Source organism: Ochotona curzoniae, unplaced genomic scaffold (assembly GCF_017591425.1).
Source record: "Ochotona curzoniae isolate NIBS_2020 unplaced genomic scaffold, NIBS_Ocur_1.0 scaffold_3208, whole genome shotgun sequence".
Taxonomy (NCBI): Eukaryota; Metazoa; Chordata; class Mammalia; order Lagomorpha; family Ochotonidae; genus Ochotona; species Ochotona curzoniae.
Window position 1 is genome coordinate 20,297,559 of NW_024467106.1, and position 24,517 is coordinate 20,322,075.

The 24,517-nt window shown below is 46.5% G+C and overlaps 1 protein-coding gene across 5 annotated transcripts in view; it reads left to right on the top strand.

The window, feature by feature from the left end:
• Positions 1-24,517, top strand: part of EPB41L4B (erythrocyte membrane protein band 4.1 like 4B) — a 128,985-nt gene that overhangs the window by 59,059 nt on the left and 45,409 nt on the right. For 3 of the 5 annotated variants that reach the window (XM_040963530.1, XM_040963529.1, XM_040963531.1), the window contains exons 13-15: positions 245-275; positions 3,337-3,370; positions 6,936-7,000. In XM_040963530.1, the coding sequence (XP_040819464.1) occupies positions 245-275; positions 3,337-3,370; positions 6,936-7,000 (130 nt within the window). Of the gene's footprint in view, positions 1-244; positions 276-3,336; positions 3,371-6,935; positions 7,001-8,863; positions 10,543-24,517 lie in introns of those variants that run through there. The other 2 variants (XM_040963532.1, XM_040963533.1) reach the window with 2 other exon arrangements.

Genomic DNA, 24,517 nt, shown 5'->3' on the forward strand with positions numbered 1-24,517 from the left:
CATGTGGGAGACCCAGCTTCAGCCTGGTCCAGACCTGGCTGTTGGCAGCTTTTGGGGGATTGAACCAGCAGATGAAAGATCACCCTGGCTTTTCCTCTTGCTGTCGCTCTGCCTTCCAATAAAAATAAATCTTTTCAAAAAGGAAGCATTTGGCCCAGGACCCCACAGCTGATGTAAGCATACCCACCACTTGGGGGACCTACAGCCCTGGGATGGCCTCTAACTGTCTGCTCTTTCTTTGCAGCCAGTAACCCGGTGATCGCTGCGCAGCTCTGGTACGTGCCCCAGGCCCTGGCGAGCAGCTCTCCCCTCTAATTGCCATGTTTATGTGCAATGTTGACTTTTCCCCTAATACAATGAAATCAGAGTGAGTCACCTGGTTATTTCCTCGCCCCTGCCTCCTCTTCCCTCCTCTCTCTTGCCTCCTGGCTCTTCTCTCCTCCTAGCTTTCAATAAGTACACAACAGAATGTTCCAAGACAGAATTTTTTTTTTCTGGAAAACACAGTTGCTTTGTGTGAGCTGCACCATGCTCTGTGGATTATTGTGGTGGGAGATAATGGTGATAGGTGTGTGTACTACACGTGTGCTAACAGCAGGGCAAGTCGTGGTGGGGAGGGGAAGGCTGGGACCATCAGCAGGAGGAAGATGAGGGCAGGCACTGGACAGGATCAGAGATGTGCAGAACACAGCTGACAGTAAACACCTCTTCCCCAACATTCTTGTGGAAACCAAGGCTTTACTACCAAGATGAACTAGTGGCCAGCAGGAGAGGCAGTACTTTTCTGGGAAGAGCCAGAGTGAACCCGCAGACAACAGTGTGTCTTTCACACCCATTTATCTCTGCCCTCATTTCCCAGGAGCAGACAAAAGGGAATGGCCGAATGTGGTGGTGTTCCAGGGAAGCCTTATTCACAGCCCTTCCTGAACACAGCTGTTCTACATCTTGCCTGCTCCTGTGCCCTGAAACATCCCCATCTGTCAGCCAGACAGAAACACCCTGTGTTAATCAGATCAGTCCCCAGGCATGTGTTTGTGCCACTCCCAAGGTGAGAACGGTCCTGCCAGACCACAGATCTTCCTGCTTCCCACTGGAACGTGCCAGGTGAACAGCTGTCATGTACCTCGTTCCCCATCTTATTCCAGATTCCAGCACCCACAGGGAAGCTGCCTCAGCAAAATTTGCCTCCATGGCATCCCTGTGCACAGGTCTCTGGGCTGCTGTGAAGGGTGACCTATGAGGTGGGCACAGCTTAACTTTATCATATACTCTAAGGACATTTGGCAGGCAAGGCACACCTTAGCTCGTGTTGCCAGTGCCCCAGTTGATCAGGAAAGCCTCAGGGTCCCTCCTTCCCAGCACTAACTTTGTGCTAACCCAGCTCTGGGATGCTCCACCCTTTTCTGAACCTCCTGATTCTCATTTACAAGCAAGGAGATTGGGCGAGATGGGTGTTTTTCCAGACTTCTCACCTGGGACTCATACACTTCGCGCACACACACACATGCACATGTCCAACTTGTAGGCAGAGCTACCCTGGCCGAAACTAGGTGAACAGAGAGAGTTCATGCCTGTGCATCTGCCTGCCCTCCCCCAGGGCACTCCAAGGCACCTTCCAGGAAGGCAGGGTTCTAGAGAACACAGCTCGGGCCTGGGACCGTCCAGCTGGAGGCTCAGCCTCGCCTGTACTGACAGTGCTGGCTGTGCCATTCTGCCTGGAGTTGCTGTTCTGCCTCTCTGCCATACACTGTCAGCAGCTGACGAAGGCCTGTTGCCCTGTTCTGGCCCTGAGGGGTGGCAGGAAGCTGCCATGTGCTAGCCTGGCTTGGCTGTGGGTTGGCAGGTTTGCCCTCTGCGCTGCCTGTGGCAGGTGGCCTGCTCAAAAGCAGTCATGCCCATCATCACAGCTTGGCAGGAGGTCTTGCCTTTCATTGGCAGGGGCTTGTATTTCAGCATTTCTTCCCTTTACTCTCTAAGGAGGTAATTGTTTGTTTTCCCATAATAACATTTTCCCCTTAGCATCTAGTGGAGATTATGTATTGGGAACCAAAACAAACAAAAAAGCAAACAAAAACACCACCCAAAGTGGCAGGGGGTGGGGGAGGAGTCCGCAGTAAATAAACCCTTTAGGAATAAATGAGCTCCTAGGGGCTGCTTGCAGCTGCTCAGATGCTCCTCAGAGCTGTGGGAGCTAGCCCGGGTGAGTGGGATTGCTCTGGGAGCCAAGGATGAAGCATTATGGGACACTCAGGCAGCTGGTGGAGTGAGACCGAGGTGCCCTGGCCCATTGCCGAGCTGTGTGCCCTTATGTGAAAAACAGGCACATGGAGGCATTTATACCCCAGGCGAGACTTGTAACAATGCAAACGCCTTCTCCTTGCCACAGGAGCAATAAGCCTTCATTTCCAACACACCACCCTAGCAACCACGATTGCCCAATGATTGTACCTGTTTGTGGTTTTTCTCCCAGATAATGAGCTCTGCTTCAAGCATGTTGCGTTTTACACCAACCCATCCCTAGCTGTATAGAATTGTCTAGCATGTGTGTTTTTGAAGATGGGCTGAGTGTAGTTAAGATTCCCCATAGGATCTCTGCACATCTCCCAGATTTAGCAGCAAAAAGCTGGGCTTTGGGGCTGGGCAGGTAGCAGGTTCCAGCCCTCTGGCTCTTCCCTCAGCAGCTGGATAACCCTGAGCAGGTTTCCCAATTCTCAGTTGGGCAACTGCTTTGCTGTCTGTGAGATGAGGTGCTGACCTTATGGCCTTGGGGTATGGATTAAATAGTAACAGATGTGGAGTTCCCAGTACACAGGCTGGAAGAATATGAGCATTCCAACATGGTGGGCAGGTCAGCTGCGGCGTCTCTGACAGCTAGGGGTTCACCGGCAACTCCCTCCACAGTGCCCCATGGGAGATACCCCCCCTCCAGCTGGGTGGAGCTCTAGTTTTCCCTGGAGCCTTTTGATGCTGCCCAGCCTGAAGCAAAAAAACAGAGATCTGTGTGGAAAGACCTACTGTTTGGGGGCGGGTGTCGGGGGTGCCCAAAACCAGAAAATGGTACTGTTACTGCCGTTTGGAGCATTACCTCCATGTTAGTATCTGTGAGCTTGTTCATGATGAGCGACCATGCTATTTGTGGTTTACTCAGTTAAGTGTTCATTTCAGGCATCAATGACTGAAAAGAAATGGGATGTGAACATCCCTAATAGAGCAGGAAGGGCTTGGTGGGTAGTGCTGCTTGTTAAGTAAATCAGGAACAATGCCACTTGAAAGCCTAAGTTATGCTTTATCTTTCTCCCTCTCTCTTATTTATTTATTTATTATTTTTTTTTTTAGCTCAAAAGCAAATCCTGATGTCCATAATTACCAGGTAAGATGCTGCTTTTCCTAAAGTTTCTGAATTTCCTGGAAGAAATAGCCACTGTGTTGATCATGAGATGGAAGAACTAGTCCCAGGGCCTGTTTTCTTGAGACAATAGCAAGCAGAGACCGCTCTCCCCACACCCTTCCTCTGGGCGACCCCAGTGCCTGTTCTCAGCCTCGTTGCCTGGCCGATGTCAGGAGTGGGAGTAGTGCAGGGCAGCCTCGTGGCAGCATCCACGGGAAGCAGCTATTGGTTAAGGGCTGTCCAGAGCCTCGTGACTATGACCCCTTGAGAGGTGCCTCCAGAAAAGGCCATGTGGTCAGCTATGACTTCAAGGTACCCACTGGGGTGTTGGTACTGAAGCCCCATGGAAAGTACTGGTTTTCTTTCTTTGTAGTCCAATACGGAACAAAACCATCTGAATAGTGGAGCCTCCTCCCTCTGGCCCTGGAAGAAACTAGCCTCACCCCTCCCTGGTACTCATTTTTGAGCTCTTGGCAGTGATGCTGTGACACAATGGAGCTCTGACACACTGCTGAGAAAGTCCTTGCTTGGTAGCATGACAGGTGTGGGCCACAGCCCAGGCTGCAGTGAGCAGGTCCCTCCCAAGCCACTGTGGGTGGCCATCCCTGGCCATTCACAGCCTTCTACAACCTGGCTTCTACTTTCTGCGTTTATTTCTCACCATTTCTCATCACACACCATATGTTCAGCTTACAGAGAATTACATAATAGTTGGCCCAGGCTTTCTTCCCACCACTTCCTGGTCCGTGCTCATCTGCCTGGAATTCCTTTGCCTCTAATCTCTGCGCTAAAACATCTTCCAAAAGCCAGCTCAGAAGCCACCGCCTCCATGCTGCCTTCTTGGATCCTCTTCACTGGAAGCCACTGATTCCCAGTGGGTCTCAGCCTCACTCCATGTTCACAGCGTCTGGCGACCTTGGAAGAATAATCAGGCCCCTAGATTAGGGAGATGATCTTTTGTGTTGTGGCATCTACATCTGATGCCTTCTGACCTGGGGCCCACTCCCTTGTCCTGAAGGGCTGGGACTGTCTGAGGCATACTCTTCTCCCAGCTTTCTGTGCCTGTCACCAGTCGGGCTTTGAATGTCGCTAAGTAACGAAGAAGCTATTCCATACACCATTTCATTTCGGAGCCGCCTTCTGGTTACGCACTTTCCTGATTAATATAGATATTAATTGCTTCAGCGGAGGCGAGAGTCCAACGTACGTTAACTTTATGAGCTTTCCAAGGTATGTTTTAGAAGAATTCTGTAGCCACTGACTTTTCATTGCATGAAATCAATTTCCTAATGTGTAGAACCTAGAAATGACTTGCAGAAGTTAAAAAGAAGAACAAAAAGTGTTTTGAACTTGCTGGGAGAAATGTTCCCACTTTCCTTTCTCCCCCATTCTCCTTGGGATCTTGGATCTTCTTATTCATAGGATTTGTTTTAAAATACTTATTTATTTATTTATTTATTTATTTATTTGAAATGCAGCATTACAGCAAGCAAGAGAGAGAGATCTTGCATCCAATGATTTACTTCCCAAATGGTCACCGCAACCAGGGGGTGCTGTGTCAGGCCAAAGTCAGAAGCCTGGAACTCCTTCTAGGTCTCCCATGTGCGTGTAGGGGCCCAAGCAGTTGAACCATTTTCTGCTGCTTTCTCAGGCCGTAAACAGGCTGCTGACTCTCAAGCCAGTACCCATATGGGATGGTGTTGTCACAGATGGCGGCTTTTAGCCACCATGCCACAGTGCCATGCCTCACAGGATGTATTTTGTGGTAGCATTTGTGGGTGGCTGGGGAGAGGAAAGTTGTTGGCTGATAGGGAATCAGAGAGAGAGAGAGAAATAAGGAAAGGGCAGCCCCTCTGGGAACCTTGCTGCACTCTACTGAAATCAGAGCCACAGACATTGGTCTTGGAGATGCTGTTCCCTCAGTGTCTTTGGCCACCATGGGTCCTTTGCCCCTGACTGGTCTTAGTGCTGCTTTGTCATCACCATGAAGAGGAGATGGACTGGGAAGAGGGCTTCCTGAGAAAGAGGCTGCTTTACATGGCAACAGGAAAAGTGCTACATGTGTTCCTCCAACTCCAGGCAGAGCAGGGTCCACCAGCTGCCAGGGATGGTTTGCCATGCACTTGCCATTAGGGCAGAGGCAGGTGTGGGATAGCTCTCCATTGTTTGGGGGTCTCCCTAGGATTGCAGGATATGTGGCTCCCCTTTGGCTTTGTCATCTCAACAAGCAAAAATGCACACATGGATTTCCAATTGTCCCCTATGGGAGAGCCATATGGATTAACATTAAACTACTCCCCGACACCTAGAAGCTTGCATGAACTAGCCGGAGGTAGTCGAGGAGGGTGCTGGCACCGCCTTTTTCCGAGTGTATGGATGAGAGTCCCACCTCTCGGGTGGGTCTGATTTGGTTGTGTCAGGACATAGGGTCTCAGTTCTAGCTCATTCGCCATGAGCCAAATACCTGCAGTAGCTTGGCTTTGGGTGGGTCGTCTGCACTCTGGGAGTTCCCGTTCCCCCTAGAAATCTGAAGAAATGGCCTCAGAGGCATCCAAAGCCCCTGTGAGTACCCAGAGATTGAGGTCCTAAGGTGTTCTGCAATCCCCTTTTTGCCCCTTTTCGTTCCTCCCTGGAGGAAGAGAGAAAAAGGCTGGTCCCCAGAATATAGACAAGGCAGAAAGGACCTCGCAGGCCTGCAACAAGTAGATCAGAGGAATTGCTGAGCATTTTCTGTTCCAGAAAGCTGGTTCCTGCTGATAAACCAAAGCAGCAGGAGAACAAGAAGGGAAGGACAAATAATTAAGAGATGAATGGTGGCCAGACTGTCTGCAGGGCCTCCTGTGCCCCATGGAAAGTTGAGCCGGCGAAGCCCAGGGCTGCTCGCAGTGGCTGGGAATACTGCCCTCTGCAGGATGCAGGTGGCTAGGCAAGCAGCCTCCTGGCCTTCCTGGTCATGTCCACTTCACCCTGGCTTCTCTACCCACAACTTTCTTCCATTCCCTCTTTCCCACTCCTGTTTATCAGCACAGTGAATGCTCTGGCTGCCCTTTTCCTTGTTTTAGATTGCATTTGAGAGAACAGTTTTGATTGCTTACATCCAAAAGAAAGGCCTTGCTTCCTCAGTGTGCTATCCCCACCCTCATCTGTGTCTTAGATGTCACCATTGTCTGGGCTGTCGTCATTTCAGCAGTGACGGAATCTGTTAGTGAAGAGAGGAATCGCTGCCCACTGCCCCTGTCCCGGCAGCCCCTTCCTTGGGGAGCACCAGTGTTGCCTGGAAGGGACCTTCCAGAGCTGCCTTTCTTCAGAGGGCAGCTTTCCAGCTCCTAACTGGGTGCTCAAGAACTGGCTTCCATCCCCCCTCGCCCTGCACCCTTCCTTTCCCCGGGCCTTTGTTGGTGGGGGAAACGCGATCATCCTGGGAAGGAGGACTTGGCTGTAACCCTTCTGGGCTCCCAGCCCCCTCGGTCCTTGTGTGGGAGGAAGTGAATGAAGCCCATTGAAACCCAAAGATCATCCAGTAATACAGTTTGTGTTCTGTTTCTAGCCTCAGTACCATCCCAACCTGCACCCCAGCCAGCCCCGATGGCACCCACACTCCCCAAATGTTAGGTAAGTGCCGGAGCTCTGCATGCAAAACTTCTGCTACCCCTTGAAATCGGAATCCGGATCGCACTGTGTAAGGAGCATTCTAGAAGGCCACAGGGTGGTGGTGGTGGCTGCGGCAGAGGATAAGAGAGATCAACTATGCCAAGGAGGCCAGCCACAAGCTTACCGGCCTGGTCTCGCTAAGTTGTAGCTTTGTGAAATAAACTCAAAATGCTTGCTTTTCTCAACGGTCATTTTAATCTCAGATATACTTGGCTTATTTTTGTATGAGACATGACTTTACATTTCTGAGTAACAGTTTTTCAGTCCTAAGAATTGATTTACTTGAAATGTGGCCAGAGCTTGGGGATTATTGGTTTTGCTCTTTGTTTTGTTTTGTTTTGGGTTTTGTTTTGTTTTTGGTCTTTTTGGTTTTGTTTTTAAGGATTTTTCTTTGTTCTGTTCAGGAATACAGTTAGGGTTTACTTTTTGTGGCCATGACTCTGCTTTTCCCCCAACCCAGAGTCAGTAAGCTGTTTCGGGAAACGGCCAGTTAATGTTTGCTGCTTTGTGGTCACTGTGACAACTGCTGCCCATACCACTGCAGCACATCAGCAAGAGGGCATGGCTGTGCTCCAGCAGGCCAGTGGCCTCGGCCAGAGGGCAGTGGTTCTCACTTCCTTCCAGGAGTGACGGGCATCAGCTGTGCTGGCTTCATGCTTCAGCTGGAAAGTTTTTTCACTGCAAACATGCCTGCAAGATCTGACTTGTAGATCAGGCTTAACGAGCGTTTCTGAGCCCAGCTCCTCAGAACTAGAGTGGGTCAGTCCAGTTTGCATGAAGGTGAGGGGGCCAGTGTGGCCCCTGGAAAAAGTACAGAGAATGGGGTGATGAAAGTTGAGCAAGTCTTAAAGGAAAGTTTACTGAGAGTCTTGTAACACAGCGATGCCGATTTATTATGAACCCGTGATATGCAGGTAATTTCTTGAGGCTGATTAGATTAGTAGAGTCAGAATTATGGATCCCAGAGGCAGTTTATTTTCCAGACATAAGAAGCAGGAGGGGGTTCTGGGATTGCTGTTTTTATTAGCATGGCTCTTAGAAAAGTGTGTGCTCAGTCCTGCTCATGTCCTCTCAGTGGCTTCTGTCTGACGTGTGACCTGGCTCGGCCCCACACCACGGTGGTTCTGAGGATAGCCATGGCCAGGGCGTCTCTGCATGGCCCTCACTGCCACCAGCTGCAGCATCACCCAGGAGCCTGATGCAGACTCTCAGCCCTCCCCGTGCCCTCCTCCCCAGTCACTGGGCTGGGACCTATCATTCTATAATATATACATGAGAGCTTTAAAAGTTCATGGAAAGTGGAATTAAAATAAACTTTTGTTTTGGTGCAAAATATTTTTGAAATCTGCCATAGGAGAGGGATCTCCCAAAAGCTCATGGGAAAAGCATATGATAAAAATAATTATGCATGGATTTCAGAATTTTTGTGCCAAAATGCACTTGTCATTTAATTCGTTCACCAACATTTTAGCTCTCCAGAGGTATACCCTGAGAAGAGAATCCATTGGCCCCCAGGCTTTTGGGAAATGCTGTCTGAGACACATTACTAACGTGACCATGGCTTCGAGGGAGGGAAGCATTTTCCCTTTGAACCCAGCAGGCCCTATGACCTTCAGATGCCCTTTAGAAGTGGTGACTCAGCCATAGACACAGTTTTTCTCTACGTGAAAATCAATGAACGATCTGCCCTGTTTAAGGCCTTACGGAGAAAATCCGTTCCTTACCATGGAAAACCCATTCCTTTTTGTTTGCAACTCCCCTCCACCCATGGCTTGTGCTGCCCATTTCCTTCACGTTTGTTTTGTCTCACTCACCTCTCTTGAGTTTCTCCCATTTTCTCACTAACCATGCACTCTGCAAACAACACAGGCCATCCTTGCACGATGACAGGTCTCATTGGAAGGCACCAGCCAGTGGAGACGACAGCCGTTTTGACTATGTCCACGACCAGAACCAGAAGAACTTGGGAGGGATGCAGAGCATGGTGTATCGAGATAAGCTCATGACCGCCCTTTGAGAGACTGGAGCGAGTTGCATCCATCCATTCACCACCACAGTCGCATTGGCATTCCATGAGCGTGTCTGGGCACCGTGTGGGGATACGCTTGTTCAAGCAGGGTCTTTAAGGAATAGTTCCAGAAAGTGTGCTCAATGTCTTTGTAAATATTTGAGGATCACTGTGATCACTAGTCGTAATTTACTATTGACTGCATTACTCAGTAACAATGAAGGTAGTTGAAGGCTCAGGAATCATTTTGATATTCTGATTTTAAAATTGGAGTGAGAGTCTGTGTTTGTCATACTGCTTTGTTCCTGATACGCTTGTTATTTAATTAACGGGACCTACTAAAACCAGAAAAGCTTAGGAAGGTAATTTGACACACAGGACAGTCGGAGGGATGGAGATTGCCAGAGCCTGGTCTCCGTCACTGTGTGAGCTGGGTTGTCGTTTCTCCCTCTGGAAAAGAGTGACCTCAAGGTCCTCTCTGACTCTAAAAATCTGTAATCTGTTAGATTTACTTATTCTTAGGCTGATGAGTATATTTAAACTAAATTCCTTAAAAGGAAAACAACAATATCCTCCTTTCTAAAAGAGGATTTCCCTTTCGGGAAGCTAAAGAGAGTATATAACTTATTAGATGTGATGTAAATTCAGGGAGACTGAATTTCCCATGTTAAAGCAATTGAACCAGTTTAAATGTTAGCCATTGTACTAGTCATGAACTGCATAGCATCCACCATCCTAGCTTTGCTGCTCCAGTATGAGAATAATTTTTAGTGTCTTAGTGATTGGTGCTGCTAACTCCACGCTTTCAGGAGACATCGTGGCAAATAAACACTGTTGGAATTAAGGGCTTGTTATGTTATCCTAGAATTCACTGCTTTTAAAAAAAAAAAGCAACTGGGATGCACTTATGGCTCCCATGAAAGCAGATAAGGTTTATTTGAAGTTGTGCCAAAGCATTCTGTAGAGTATTGTAGAATGGGCATTGCCCCAGTCTTTGTGCAGAAAGAGGAATCAAGATGCTGTCTTTTAGAGTAAAACTTGTACCAAAATATTTATTTTCCTCATTTCAAATCAGGAGCTAAGCATTTTTTTTCTCTCAATAGACAAGTCTGTTTATTCTTTCATCAGTTGTGTCTGTAGGAGCACTTCATTCTTGTGCCACTTCTGTAGATGTCATCGAAGGTTGGCCCATTTTATGTCCTTTACAATGATGTAATGACATCATCTGAAATATTTTATTGCTAAAACCAGATCTTTTCAGTCACCACCGAAGTCTGTTCAGGAGAGAATCAGCCTTGTACTTTGCACAATGGAGCTGGCCGCCCATCTTCCCACACCCAGTGTTTGTTTACAGGTGTATTCCATTGTAGCCAATGTTTTCCTCCTCCTCCGTGTACATGCTGCATACAAATGAACATGTTCTGAATCTTTTCATCTTGCTGATAACGTTTTTACAAATGTGTCTCCAAGGAATAAAGATTATTCTTGCCTTTTTTTTTTTTTGGACTCCATCTTCATTTATTGATTCTTGCCTCTGCACATGAATCTCGTCTGGATCACTTCCATCATGGCACAGTTGGCTTTTGCAAAGTTGAAGGTGAGCATTCGGTTAAGAGGCATGAAGCAAGGTCATCCTAAGATGAGACCACTCTTGGTTAGAGTGGCTCTTCTTACAGGCACCATGGCTGGGACATCTGTGTTATTGGGGCAGCTCTACTGAAGGCTGCAATACCTGGCAGCAAGTGCTGAGCATGGGAAAGAGTGGGTGATGGGGCCTTTCCCTACTCAGTCCTGTCGCAAGAGCTGGCCTTTATCCTTGCTACTTCAGCTCTAATAAGTACCCCTCTGCTGCAAGTCATGTGAGCGGATTCAGTTGTTTGTGACCAAGAAGTCTAGTCAGTGTGCGTCCTTGTGATGGCCCAATTAGTAAATGGAGGTTACACTGTCTTTGCTTCACACAATAGGCCTTTCTGTATTGCATTTTACACATCTATTTTTTTAACCAGTTCCTCTTCTGTCATCCTTTAGGCATTACTGTTTTCCAAGGATCTTTTTACTTTTTGCTTTACTTGCTACTTTCCTTGCTTGCTGTAGTCACAAAAGAGTGTTTGTATTCTGTATTAGCTGTGCAGTGCTGTTAACTCTGGAACCATTCTCTCTAGTCTGGGATACTAAACATGTTTTTAAGCCAGTATTTCCCCTTTGGTATCATAGTTTAAATGCCACATCACAAAATGATCATCTGTAACCCACTCCTCCCTGCCCCAAGAAAGCTTTTCTCCTGCTTGAATTCTCCCTCTTCTATTAATCTGTTGTAAGAAACTGTACATTATCCACAATTGTGCAGTTCTTCCTTTTGTCGCTTATCTCCATACGGCACTGGTTCTGTTCAGCACTTCCTTCCTTGGTACTCGTACCTAGCTGTTGAGCTGTTGCTCTGTCTTCTCCGCACTGGTCTCGTAGAAGCATCTTGCTCTGGCTGGGATCGGGTACCCTTGCTGATCTCCCTGACTCCAGCTGCTTCTGACAAGCCTATCTTCCCAGTAGTCCACAGAGGGATCTTTCTCAAGCACAGTCTGGCTGTGCTGCTCCATGCATTGCCATGGGATGAAATTGGCTTCTGCCCTATTGCTCTAGCATATTCCACCCACCCCTCCCATGTGTCAGCCTCCTGTTCCAGATCCTACAATACCACTCTGCTTGTGGTTCCTGGCATATACCACACCCTGCTGTTACTCACACCTGTGCCTTTGCAGATACTGTTCCTTCCGCCCAGATTTCTGTCACTCCAATGCCTTCCCTCAACTCCTACTCATCCCTTAAGCCTCCACTCACAGACGTCATCCTGTCCCAGGCACTCTGTGACAGCCCCACCTCTGCAAATTGGGTTAATTTCTGTGCTCTGTGTTCCACTACTCTTCCTTCTTCCACCCCCACACATAGTAGCATTGCACTCACTGCTCTGGATTGAAATGGCCTCTTTTGTTCTTCTCATCCTGGAGTCTGTATGCTCCTGAAAGCAGGAGCTCAGGGTTTCATTTGCCTTTGTTCCCTGGTGCCTGAAAGATAGCAGGTGCTCAATGAATGAATGAATGCTCAAAAAATGGATTATTCCAGGTTCATTCTAAAGGAACTGTCTAACCAGTTAACAAACAGGAGTATGTCATCTCTGGGCTGGTCTGAAGGCTTCTGCACAATTTACCCAGCCTGGGGGCATTGTGTTTTAAGAAGAGTGTTAGTGATCCTGTGATCGCTGGATTCAGCTTTAGTGTCAACTGTGCCTCCTTTGAGGCATTGGCACAATGTTGAACAGGGCAGGGACCAGTTCAGCCATGGGACATGAGAAGCCCGATGGAGTTGCAGTTGACCCCCAGGGATACAAGGCCAGGGAGCCCAGGGCTGAGCCTCCTGCTCTGCCTGTGCTACTCCTCATGATCTCCCTGCAGTCCTGTGAGGTGGATGTATCCTCTTCATGGGTGAGAAAGCTCAAGTTTGGAGTTTAATCAAGAAATGCGTGTGTCATTCAGATGATGTTAACCTGGAATTCTGGTTCCAGAAGCTGTGTTAACCCCTGTGCTCCCATGCCTTAGCCTTTCATCCTTCTGCCATTGTGACCCTGCTGGTCCACATCTCCGTGAGCCTATTAGCTTACCATGAGCAGTTCATTCCACTGAAACCTAGTTATTAACTGGAGAACCACAAACTGCATCCCCTCTCCTCAATGATCAAGTAACCCCACCACACCTCACCATCTTCCCCCATACTAATTGCCCATCCGTGCATGCATTTGTTCCATCACAGCCCCATTTTCCAAGGGGCAGAGATGGGATATTTGTTGTTGTTAATGAACTGCTACTCCACTGGAGCTGGTCCATTGCTTCCTTCCTCAAAACTTCATGAACCAATCATACTTTCTGAAGTATTAGCCACCAACAAATTAAGCTCGCTTTTCTAAAATGAATACAATTAATTTTTCACATCATTCAGACTCCTATACCTAATGATCATTCATGTTTTTTGACCTCCCGGTATCCAACAGTCACATGAATGTGTCACTAGATTGATACATGTTTATATGAGCCAGAAGTCTTGAAATCACGGCCTTTGAACCCTCTTATCTATCGATTTTTTTGGTCTGCCATTTCTACCAAAAACAGTTCTTATCACAAGGTGGATTAAGTCAGCAAGTGTGTCTTCTTTTTTTTTTTTTTTTTTTAATCTTCCTTGCCTGTTCACATTGCTCCTTTCAGGTTGGTGACTTCAGACTCCCGAGTCCTACTCTAAACAGAACTAATGACGGAGCCCTTTATGTAACCCTTGACTTTGCAGCTTTTAAGTGGCCTTTAAAAAAAAATCAGCTCATCAAAGAACTCCCTGAACAGCCATATTGATCTCTTCAGATCAATATTTCTCAAACTTAGCTCTAAGTCAATTCCCTGACCAACCAAACCTTACAAGCATTCCAGGTAAATACCCTGAATTGGTCTAGGGTGCGTTGCTTCCGCCACCTGACAGGTGACCATGGACAAAGGCAGAGGCAAAGCAGAAGGGACCAAGAGGCAGGAAGTGCAAACTGCTGTTACAGCAAGGCCCCATGGTGCATGGAAATAGCATATGTTAGGAAACCCCAGGGGTACCTAATAGGCAAACAAATGTGAAATTGACAGCCTCCACCAAAGAAACCCTCAGTGATTCTGCAGATAGACCCACTTTTCCCCTCAATTTGGGAAGCCAAACAATGACTTGGACAGCTTAGTAAAAATGTAGATTGTTGGGCTCTAAAGAGTGGTTATAGTGGGTTTTAGCAAGTCATCCCAGGGGAGCCCCAGATGGACAGCAGCAGGACTTCAGTTTGCCAAAGTGCAGCTGTTTCTGAGGTCATAGATGTCTTGGAATAGCTCCATTTTGACTCCCATTAGAAGTGAATTTTTTTCTGACCTGGCAAGGTGTTAAGTTAATGACTGGACTATGTGTACTCAGCAGAGCTTTGCACGTAGGCCCGTGGTAATGGAGAAGAATCTGAGGACCGTGTTGCACCATAATTGGCTTTAATTTCACCACAAATCATTCCACCTCAGTCTGTTCAGCCAGTTGTGTGCATTGTTCTGCGCCCCAGTAAATTCTGCCCTTTGATGCACACACCTGTACCAAGATCAGAGGCATGGTGGAGAAACAGAAGTTTGCAGAAGCAATATGGCTGGGGTGTCATAAGCCAGGCAGGAATGTGACATGACATTCAAACTTGGTGGAGAGAGGAAGGAAGCTGCAAGACCCCACAGGTTTCTGACAAGGTGATATGTGGCAGCTGAGGAGTCACAGTGCAATTTCAACCCCAGGGTTGCCGCACACTAATTGTGTGACCTCTGGCTAACCGTTTCTCTCACCCTTCATTTCCCTCACCCCCCTCTCTGTTAGAACTATATGACATCAGGTGTGTATGGGACTTTGCACCATGTTTGATGCCAGCTGGTAGCAATTTTTAGTGGTTTTCTGAGATGTAAGGCCTTAGCTCTCCAGGTGGACAAAAGCAGGCCCAGCAGATTCAAAGTCGGGCTCAAGAAAGAGCACATCTTGGAGGTTGTTGGGTTGAGATGTCAAAGTTTAAATTTAGCGATGGAGAGGGGTGCTTGATTCTACAGGGAAGATCAGATGCAAAAAAGTTAACCAACAGGCCAAGGAAGGGCAGACACACCACAGAGGGTCTTTGAAGGGAAGAAAGAGAGAAAAGAAATGATATTTCTGTCTGGGCATCCAAGAATGAGACTGTTCAGACAGGGTAGGGACAATGCCCTTACATCTGTGATGCCAGAGTTTCACGGAGGAAGGAGCTGGGAGACTGCAAAGAACTGCTTGGTATAATTGGGAATCAGTCATTTGTAGACCTGAAAGAGAATGACAGCTAACTTCAGATTGTAACAGACAAAACAGGAAGCTTTTAATTATTAGGAGAAGGGAAAGTGACAAAGAGCCTGCTGTACTTTCTTACTTTGTTTTAAACAGGAAATGCAGGCCATTGTAAAAATCCAAGCAGAGAGCTTCTTTCCACCAGCTTATTCCCAGTTCCCTGGTTCTTCCCAGAGGCAAACATCGTTAGTATTGCTTCTTGTCTACCTGGGGCTGTTCTGTGTAGATACAAGCACATATGTTGGTTTAACCAATCAATATCCACAGATGCTAAGGTTGCATTAACTTCCTAAAACCACAAGCACACTGCCATTCTTGTACATCCTTCCTGTTCATCTGAACAGATCGTCATGTAGAATAAATACTCTCGAAGCACAATCAGAGTGAATGTTGGCTTAGCGGTGAAGATGCCCACATCACATATGGCAGTGAGTGGTTTCAATACCCAGCTCCAGCTCCTAACTCCAGCTTCCTGCTACAGGGTGCAGACCCTTGGGAGATCGTAGTGATGGCTCAGGTAGTTGGGTTCCTATCACCCACACTGGAAACTGACCCTCAACACCTGGCTTCCAGTTTCAGCCTGGCTTTGCCCTGACCACTGTAGGTATCCAAGGTGTGAACCAACAAATGAGAAAACTGTGACTCAAGTAAGTTCAAGTTTTTTTCTTTAGGAAAGTAGAGCCACTAGATTGAAAAGTTTGTACATGTCTAATATAAACATCGCCCAATAAGATTTCCCTCCAAAGATCCTGCCCCTATTTACATTCCTTGCTGCATCCCTGGTGTCCGTGTTTATTTGACCTCAGAGAAAGCAAGCTCAATAGCTTTTGCTAGTTTTTGTGAACTTCCATTTTAATTATACTTTTATCTTTTTAAGGATGTATTTATCTATTTGAAGTGCAGAGTTACTGTGAGACAGTGATTCAATGCCGAGGGCTGGACCAGGCTGAAGTCAGGCACCTAGAGCCAGGTCTCCCATGTGGGTGTAGGTGCCTAAGTACTGGGCCGCCTTCATTGCTTTCCCAGGTATGTTAGCAGGTATCTGGATAGCAAATGGAGGGAGCAACCACGGCTTGAATTGGTGCCCATGTGGCATGCTAGTGGGTATTGCTTGGTCCTCTGGGCCACCAGCCCTTTTATTACCCTTCTCATTGAACAAGGTCGCATACTTTTTCATCTCCCAGAACTCACTTGTTACTAGTTGTCTGCAAACCGTCCAGCATACCTCTTCCCCTAGCAAAGATTTGGTTGATGAACTAGCCAATCATGTCATCTTAGCATTAAGAACAGTAAAGAAAGGGAAGACTGGCAGAGCTGACAGTCGCTAGATGCTGTTCAAAGATAGGTATCCTGAGATTCAGTCCCAGCATGAAGCTGCCCAAGAGGATTGGGACAGGAATGTAGGTGACAGGAAATACAGGATGAAGAGACACATTTCTGCCACCTCTGTTCCCTTTTCTGATGGAGAGTTTACTGAGAACTTTTCACCCAGATTTCTTGAATACCTATTCACATTGTGAACGTCCCTGGTGCATTTGACCCAACAGGATAAACAGTAGTTACAATAATAATTCTCATGTATCAGAACTACAACTTGTAGTTACAATTCTATTTCTCATGTATCAGAATCTAAATCACAGCCACCTCCCGGGACTCACCAGTGATTTTTACTGAAGCAAAGGCTGCGGGATTTAAAATATCAAAAGTGCTATAGTATTGGCAATCTGCTAAAAAATATTAGAATCATCAGAGGGGCATCCTTCCAGGGCTCATGGTATAAGACACTGCAAACAAAGCTATCAAATCATCCCCTAGTGAATGGGAGTGGTGGTACAGGAATCCACTTTCTGCCACTGAGACCTCAGAGGTGTTGATATGCTAATGGTGCACCTACTGTCACCCTTGGGTCAAATAATGGACATTGCACCTGTATTACACACAATTAAAACAAGAAGCCCACCTGGGAATGTACACAAGCCCGTGGCTCACTCTCTGAGGAGATGGAACATTCCAGGCCACGATTGTGGCACAGGGAAACCAATACTGGTGACTTAAACATGGCGTTATGTAAGAAAGGGAGGCACTTCGCAGAGGTGACTGCTGTAAGGAAAACAAGTCGATTTGTGTCTGAGTGGTGTTTTCTTCTTTTCAAGGCAGGAAAGAGATTGAATAAACTCTTATTACTGATACGCCCCCGAGCAAAAATGAACTTAAGGAATAGTAATTCTCTGGACTCAGCAGCTGAAAATGCTTGCGTCGTAAGTCCCACCAGAGAATCAGCGAGCCCTACCTCACCGCTCCTTGTGCTTCAGTGACAACGTGGGCACACACACCACACACATGTCCCTGCTGGCTCCACACACAGAGTGAGGAAGCTTTTGAGACCTAACAATAGCATCAAGACAAAACCAGTCTTCTGGTGGAAAACTTGATGCCCTGCTCACAACCATTCACTGACATCACTGAACAGCAGCTTAGGCAGAAGAAGATTCCAGACTTGAAGTTGGAGGCATTTAGCTCACAGAGGACAGACACCAGCTGCCAGCGCATCCCCAAAAACTTGCATCACACTTTAATGCTGGAAAATACTTCCTACAGTTTTCAGAGATGAAGCAACATAAAACTGTTAGGTTCAGTCATCATGGAGTCACTTCTGCTCTGTCCAGCCTAATAGTAAAAGCTAAAAATGTATGACTAAAGTTAAATGTTTGTGAAAAACTTGGTAAATTACCTGAAGAGTATTGTAATTTCTAGAACACGTGTTTTAGTGCTAGAAATTGTTGAACACATGTCTGCTCTACACCATGCCAAGTACTGATTATTGAAAATGCCATATTTGGCTCCAGATAACTAAGAAACTAGTCCAAAGAGCTCCCTGTCCAGGGTGCGTTAGAGGTTATCTCTGCTAATACTAGAAATACTTAGAAAGTTTATTACAAGGATAATTCTTGAAAGAAGTACAGACTTTGGAAATGTTCTTCCGCTGATGATGAAGGAATTTAAACCATACCCAGAGGCCAACATTATAGCACAGCAAATTAAACTACCACGTGTCATGCTGGCATCCCACGTGAGCACTGGTTTGAGTTCTAACTGTTCCACTTCTGACCCAGCTCCCTATTCACGCCCCTGGGAGGTAAGTTGAGAATGGCACAAGTGCTTGGGCCCCCACCACCCACATGGAAGATCTGGAGAAAATTACAGGCTCATGGCTTCTGCCTGACCCAGTCCCAGTTGTATGGCCATTAGAGGAGTGAAACGGTGGCTGGAAGATTCTCCCTCCCTCTCTGCCTTTGAAATAAATAATCTTTTAAAAATAAACAAATGATGCCAAAACATGTAATTTTGATCTTTTTAGCTAAGAAATGAAAATCATCTTTCTAGTCTTTAAAAAAATATAAATCCACTAAGTGACTGCAAAACATCATCTCTGATTAACAGACATGATTTTCCTAATGTGTCACTTTTCTAAAATGCTGCTAGTTTTCTGCTCAAATCTGCTATGAAAGACGCAGTGTTTCAAATACCTATTTACTGCCAAATTATATGCATGCCCTGAATTCAGCAAGAACTTGTGTTGATCCACTGTCTACTGAATTACAGCGGAAAGCACTGACAGGTACCTGGCAAACTAGAATGAGTAATTGTACCTTCTCTCATCTCTCAGCTGGACACAACAGGGATCAAATTATGTCACTGAGCTGTAGTCCTTGCCTTATAAATGCTTAATCAGTGTCCCCAGGTGCAGTGTCTGGCCTAGGTAAGTGAGTTACCCAAGGTCACATAGCCAAGTGCATCCATATCCCCTTGTTATTAGACTGTCCTCCCATGCACGTGGCAAAGCATTGTCAGCACACAGGAGAGCACCAGGTTTTAGAATCAAATTGACCAGGGTCGAATCCCAGGTCTGCCACTTAGAGCCTTATAACATTTTTTTAAATGATGTATTTATTTATTTATTATTTGAAGGACTGGAAGAGACAGATCAATCTTCCATCTACTGGTTTGCTTCCCGGATAACATCTGAAACCAGGAACTCCATCTTGATCTCTGGGTTCAGTGGCAGGGATGCAAACACTTAGGCCGTCTGCTGCTGCTTTCACAAGGCTGAGTAGCACAAGCTGGATTTAAAGCAGAGCAGCCGGGACTCAAATCCAAATGCTTGGGTCATTAAGTGGTAGCTTAGCTTGCTGAGCCACAACTGTGTGACTTTGAAAATGTCTTAGTCTTCAGGTAATTGTTGGAGGATTCTGTAAGTTAACTCATTGTAAATATGTTCCCTCTCTTTGCATATTTAGCATGATTGCTGCCACGGGTGTTTGGTCAGAAAGCTGGGTTCTGGCTGACACTGGTGTGAGAAAGGACGATTGAGTGGGGTTGCTCAGAGTCCCATGTGGAGAGCCACAGTCTGGGCAGATGATCCAGATATGAACTGCTGGCAGTGCTGCTTGGCTTCTCCTTGTCCTTAGTCCATAAAGAAAATGACATATGAGGACACTTGAAAAACTTGGTGGAAAGTGGAATTTAAAGATAAATTAGTGCGGGCATTTTCCTAGCAGTTTAGATGCATTCTTCAAGTACCAGGTTCGAATCATTCCCAGTTCTGGCTTCCTGCTCATCTGCGAGGCAGTGATACTAGCTCAAGTAGTTTGTTCCCGGCCATGCATGTGAGAAAACCAAACTGAGCTCGAGAACTCAGCCTGGCTGGTCCCCAATTGTTGTGGGCATTTGAGGAATGAACTAGCAGATGGGGAATCTCTTACCTGCCTATGTCTCCTCCTCTTTGCCTTTCAAGTGAGAAAATAAATTTTGAAAAATATTTCAAAGAACAGAATTGTAGCTGGTGCTGTGGTGTAGTATGTTAAGTTACCACCTTCAATGGCAGCATCTCATGTGGGTGCTGTTTCAAGTCTCAGCTGCTCCACTTCCAGTCTAGCTCCCTGCTAGTGAATCTAGGAGAATAAAAGAGATGGCCCAAGTTCATGGTTCCCTGCCACGTATAAGAGAGATCCAGAAGAAACTCCTGGTTCCTGATTTGCCCTGACAAAACACTGGATTGTTGTGGCAATTTGGGGAGTGAACCAGTGAATGGAAAACTTCAACACCTGTCTCTTTTCTAATTCTCTTTTCTCTCTAATTCTGCCTGCCAAATAAATAGATATAAATGTGTATGTAATCTTATTATATAAATTATTATATATACATTAATTTGACAGGCAGAGTTAAAGAGAGGAGACACAAAGAGATCTTCCATCTGCTGGTTCACTCCCTCAGGTAGCTGCAATGGCCAGAGCTGAGCCAATTTCAATCCAATAGCCAGGAGATTCCTCTGGGTCTCCAGATGGGTGCAGGGGTCCAAGGAATTGAACCATCCTTTCCTGCTTTTCCAGGCCACAAGCAGAGAGCTGGATCAGAAGTAGAGCAGCTGGGACTTGAACTGGAACTCACAGAGCCTTAGCCTACAGTGCTAAAATCTTTGAACTATCTGAGCTCTTCAAAAAAATATTTTGGTGCAAAAAAATTTATGCGTATGAGAGGTCTTCAAAAAGCTCCATGGACAACACATGCTATTTGAAAACTCCATGGATCAAAAAAGTATTAGCACAGAAATGAATTCTTCATTCTTATCTACCTATTTATTTGAAAGAAAGAAAGATTTTCCATCTGCTTCTTCACTCTCCAAATGGCCACAGTAGCCAAGGCTGGGCCGAGAGAAACCAAGGAGCAGGCATCTCCATGAAGGTCTTCCATGTCGGTGGCAGGGCCCAGGCACTTGGGGCACCCTCCACTGCCTTCTTGGGTGCATTAATAGGGAGCTGGCTCAGAAGAGGAACATCTAGAACTTGAGTCCGTGCCCACAGAAGATGCCAGCATCAGAGATGGTGGCAACTTAACTCATACCACAATGACAGCCCCCTACAAATTACTATTTTTTTATTTATTTGAAATAGTGATCTTTCATCTGTTGGTTCATTCCCCAAATGCAACATCCAGGACTGGACCAAGGCAAAACTAGGAAACAGAAATTTAGTCTGTGTCTCTCACATGGACACAGGGATCTAACTGATTGAGCCATTACCTGTTGTTCTCCAGGGTATGTGTTAGCAGAAAGTGGAAGTTTACAGTAGGGCCAGGACCTCCACAGTTGCTTTAGTAAGAAATGCATCCATTCTAAATGGCATCTGAACAACCATGCCAAATGCCCAGCCCTAAACTTATCTTTCAGTTCTCTTTTTCTCATGTATTAGAGGTTAGACCATCTGGTTCTAATTTGGCAGTAGATCATAAAGTGTGAAAAATCTACAGACAGATTTACATTGTAGATCAGTCATGGATTATGAAGGAAACTGGAGCAACTAGGTATTGAAATTTTTTTAAGATTTACTTATTGGAAAGTCAGATTTACAGAGAGGAGACGAGAGAAACAGCTTCCAACTACTCTCTCCCCAAGTGGCAGCAATGGCCAGAGCTGAGCTGATCTAAAGCCAGGATCCAGGAGTTCCTTCTGTGTCTCCCATGTGTGTGCTGGGTCCCAAGGCTTTGGGCTGTCCTCCACTGCTCTCCTAGGCCACAAGCAAGGAGCTGGAAGGGAAGTAGAGTAGCTGGAGCACAAACCAGCACCTATATTGGACCTGGTACATACAAGGCAAGGATTTAGCCACTGAGCCATCACACTGGGCCCTATTTCCTAGAATTTAATACAGGGAATAGTTATGGGAGAGGTGTTCGCACTAGCAATTGAATTGGATAAAGAGGCAACCCAGAAATTAGCCAACAACCAGAACCTGCATATCACTATTGGGTTTCAGTAGGCTTGGGGAGGCATCCATGCCCCAGCACCTAGGGTTTGGTGCCAGAGCCCTCACAGCTGCTGCTAGAGGCATTAAGAGATAAGCATGAAATACCCTGACTTAGCTATCCCCTCTACACACTGTCAGTGCCTCTCCTTGGCCAGACCTGCGTAGAAACTCAAAGCAGGAAGCTTGGAAAGTGCAGTTCGTTAGAAACTGCAAGTGAGAGTGAGAACAGGTGATAGATCTGAAAACACCGAGAAAGTTCTTGCTCCTGAAAAGATGGCATTGCAGGTTCATGGGGTAAGAAGGAATTATTTCTTCGGCACTGTTGGAACAGTGGCTTTCCCTTTCAACAAAAATTAGGTCATTACCTCCCAAAATACACACACATTCCTCTAAGTTCATAATCTGAAGGTGAAAAGTAAAGTGGTCACAGCAGGAGGCTCACTCTCATGGCTTTATTGACCTCAGGTGCATCCCCTCCACAATTAGTGTGCATTGTCAGCTCCAGGTCTCAGCACCTGCAGGAACCTCCTCCTGGCACACCCGCTGCCACCCCTCCCCCAGTCCAGTCTTATTTGTCTTTCAGGACATCACCTACTTAGGAAGTCTTCCCTGCTGTCCTTCGCAGGCCAAACTGGGCATCCCTCTCCTGCTTGTGTTTGCCAAAGCAGCCATGAGCACCTGCAGGGCCAAGACAATGCCTTATTTGTCTCTTTACTCTCCTGTGCCAGGCACAAGAGTTGCCATTGAGACATTCATCAGGTGCATTGGTATTTAATTTTGCTCTAGATGAATCAGCATTAGTTGTGCACCTGCTGTGTGGTTTGCACTTTCCTTAGCACAGTAGGGGACATGAAAGCATGGGAGTAGTACTCTGTGTGGTTGGGAAGTCCAGACAGGAACACAAGGCTGCCTCAGCCAGTGGGGCTCCAGAAGGATGTGACTTTTCCTGATGAGAGCATTTGCTGCTGTAAATAGAAGCCGGGACAGATGGCAAGGTTCAGCAGATGGGCAGCACTTGCAAAGACAAGCAGAGAGGCAGGAGTCCTGGACTGTACCCCAGGCTCAGCCTCATTTCCACTGTGTGACCTGGTCACCTCATTCCCCGTAGTAGGCACTTCTCTTTCCATAGGAATGAGAAGGTTGGGCCAGGGCACCAGTTCACCCTGGCCACACATTGGATTTGGAGATAGACAACAGTATGATTGACCTGGGTTAGGGTAGGCATGGATATTACTCAGTAGTTCCCCTTATGAGTTGTGGGGTTTTGTTTGTTTGTCTGTTCACTTTTTAATTTGCAAGGCAGACATAAAGAGAGGTAAGATTTTTCTTATTCTGGTTTACTCCCCAAATGCCCACAATAACCAGGAATGGGCTGAACCAAAGCTGGGAACCCAAAATTCCACCCAGGTCTTCCATGTGAATGGTAGGGACCCACATACTTAGGCCATCACCTGCATCACCAGGAACTTGGCATCAGAAGTGCAGGCAGACTGAGAGCAGGCCCTCAAATGTATGATGTGGGTGTCCCTCAAATGTATGATGTGGGTGTCCCAAGCAGCAAGTCAGATGCTGCACTAAATGCCCACCACTCACCTGATAATTTGAAAATAACCTACAGTTGACTATTTTAGTGTTTTCACAAAGTGATGCAGCCATCACTGCAAATCTAATTTTAGGATATTTTCATCTCACCCCGCCAAACTCCATAGCTGTTAGCAGTGACTACCCATTTTCCCTCATCTTCCTCTTGCATAAGGAGCCACTAGTCTTCCTTTAGAGCTACCTCATCTAAATATTTCATATAAATGGAGTCATAGGCTGTCTGGCCTTTTATATCTGCGTTATGTTTTCAGGTTCACTCATGAATCATGTTACAGCACAGATGAAAACTTCATTCCTATTTATGGCTGAGTATCTATTATATGGATATCCTACATGCCATTTATCCATGCATTAGCAGATGGGCGTTTGAATTGTTTATCCTTGTGGCTGTTAGGAATAACACTATGACACTGCTAATGACACTGTTAGGAATGACAACAGTCTTTTACAGATTTTCACATGGACATGTTTTCGTTTCTCCTGGCGGTAGACATGGGAGTAGGGTGGCCAGGTCATATGTCACCTCTAATAGTTGGAAGTGCTGCCAGGGATCTTCTAAACTGGCTGTAGCATTCTGCATTGCCTCAGACACTGTGCAGGTTTTCCTAGGTGACCTAGACACTCCTCTGGAGCTGAAGACATCAGGCTGGATGAAATCTCACAGGCTCCATTTCTGAAATGCTCCAGTTTCCTAGGCAGGATTGGGCCTCCAGGCCTGCTTCCTAGGGGACCCCAGGTTGCCTAGACCTTGGCTGGGCTTGCAAGATCAAGGGAGGAGAACCCCCTAATTGGAAGTGCGGGTGGGTGATGAGATGGATTAAAGGAGTCCCCAGCCCCACAGGTTCTGCAGAACTGTGTCTCCACCTGTCTAGTCAACCATGTCTCTGTTGGCGCAGGTCTCAGTGGGACATGAGTGTCCCCAGAATTAGAGATTGATTGGAAGATTCCCTAGGTAAAGGGAAGAAAGAGAAAGGAAACTACATTTCACTGTTTCCTTGCATTCTTGAGCAGGACACACCACTTACTCTCACTCAGCCCCAGCACCAAATGAGGTGAACTCTGAAGACTGAACATGGAAGTATAGGGCACGTTAGCTCCTTCTAGACCGGATTCTGCTCATGCCAGCAGAGGGTGAAGCCCATACACCCTCCTCTATCACCCACT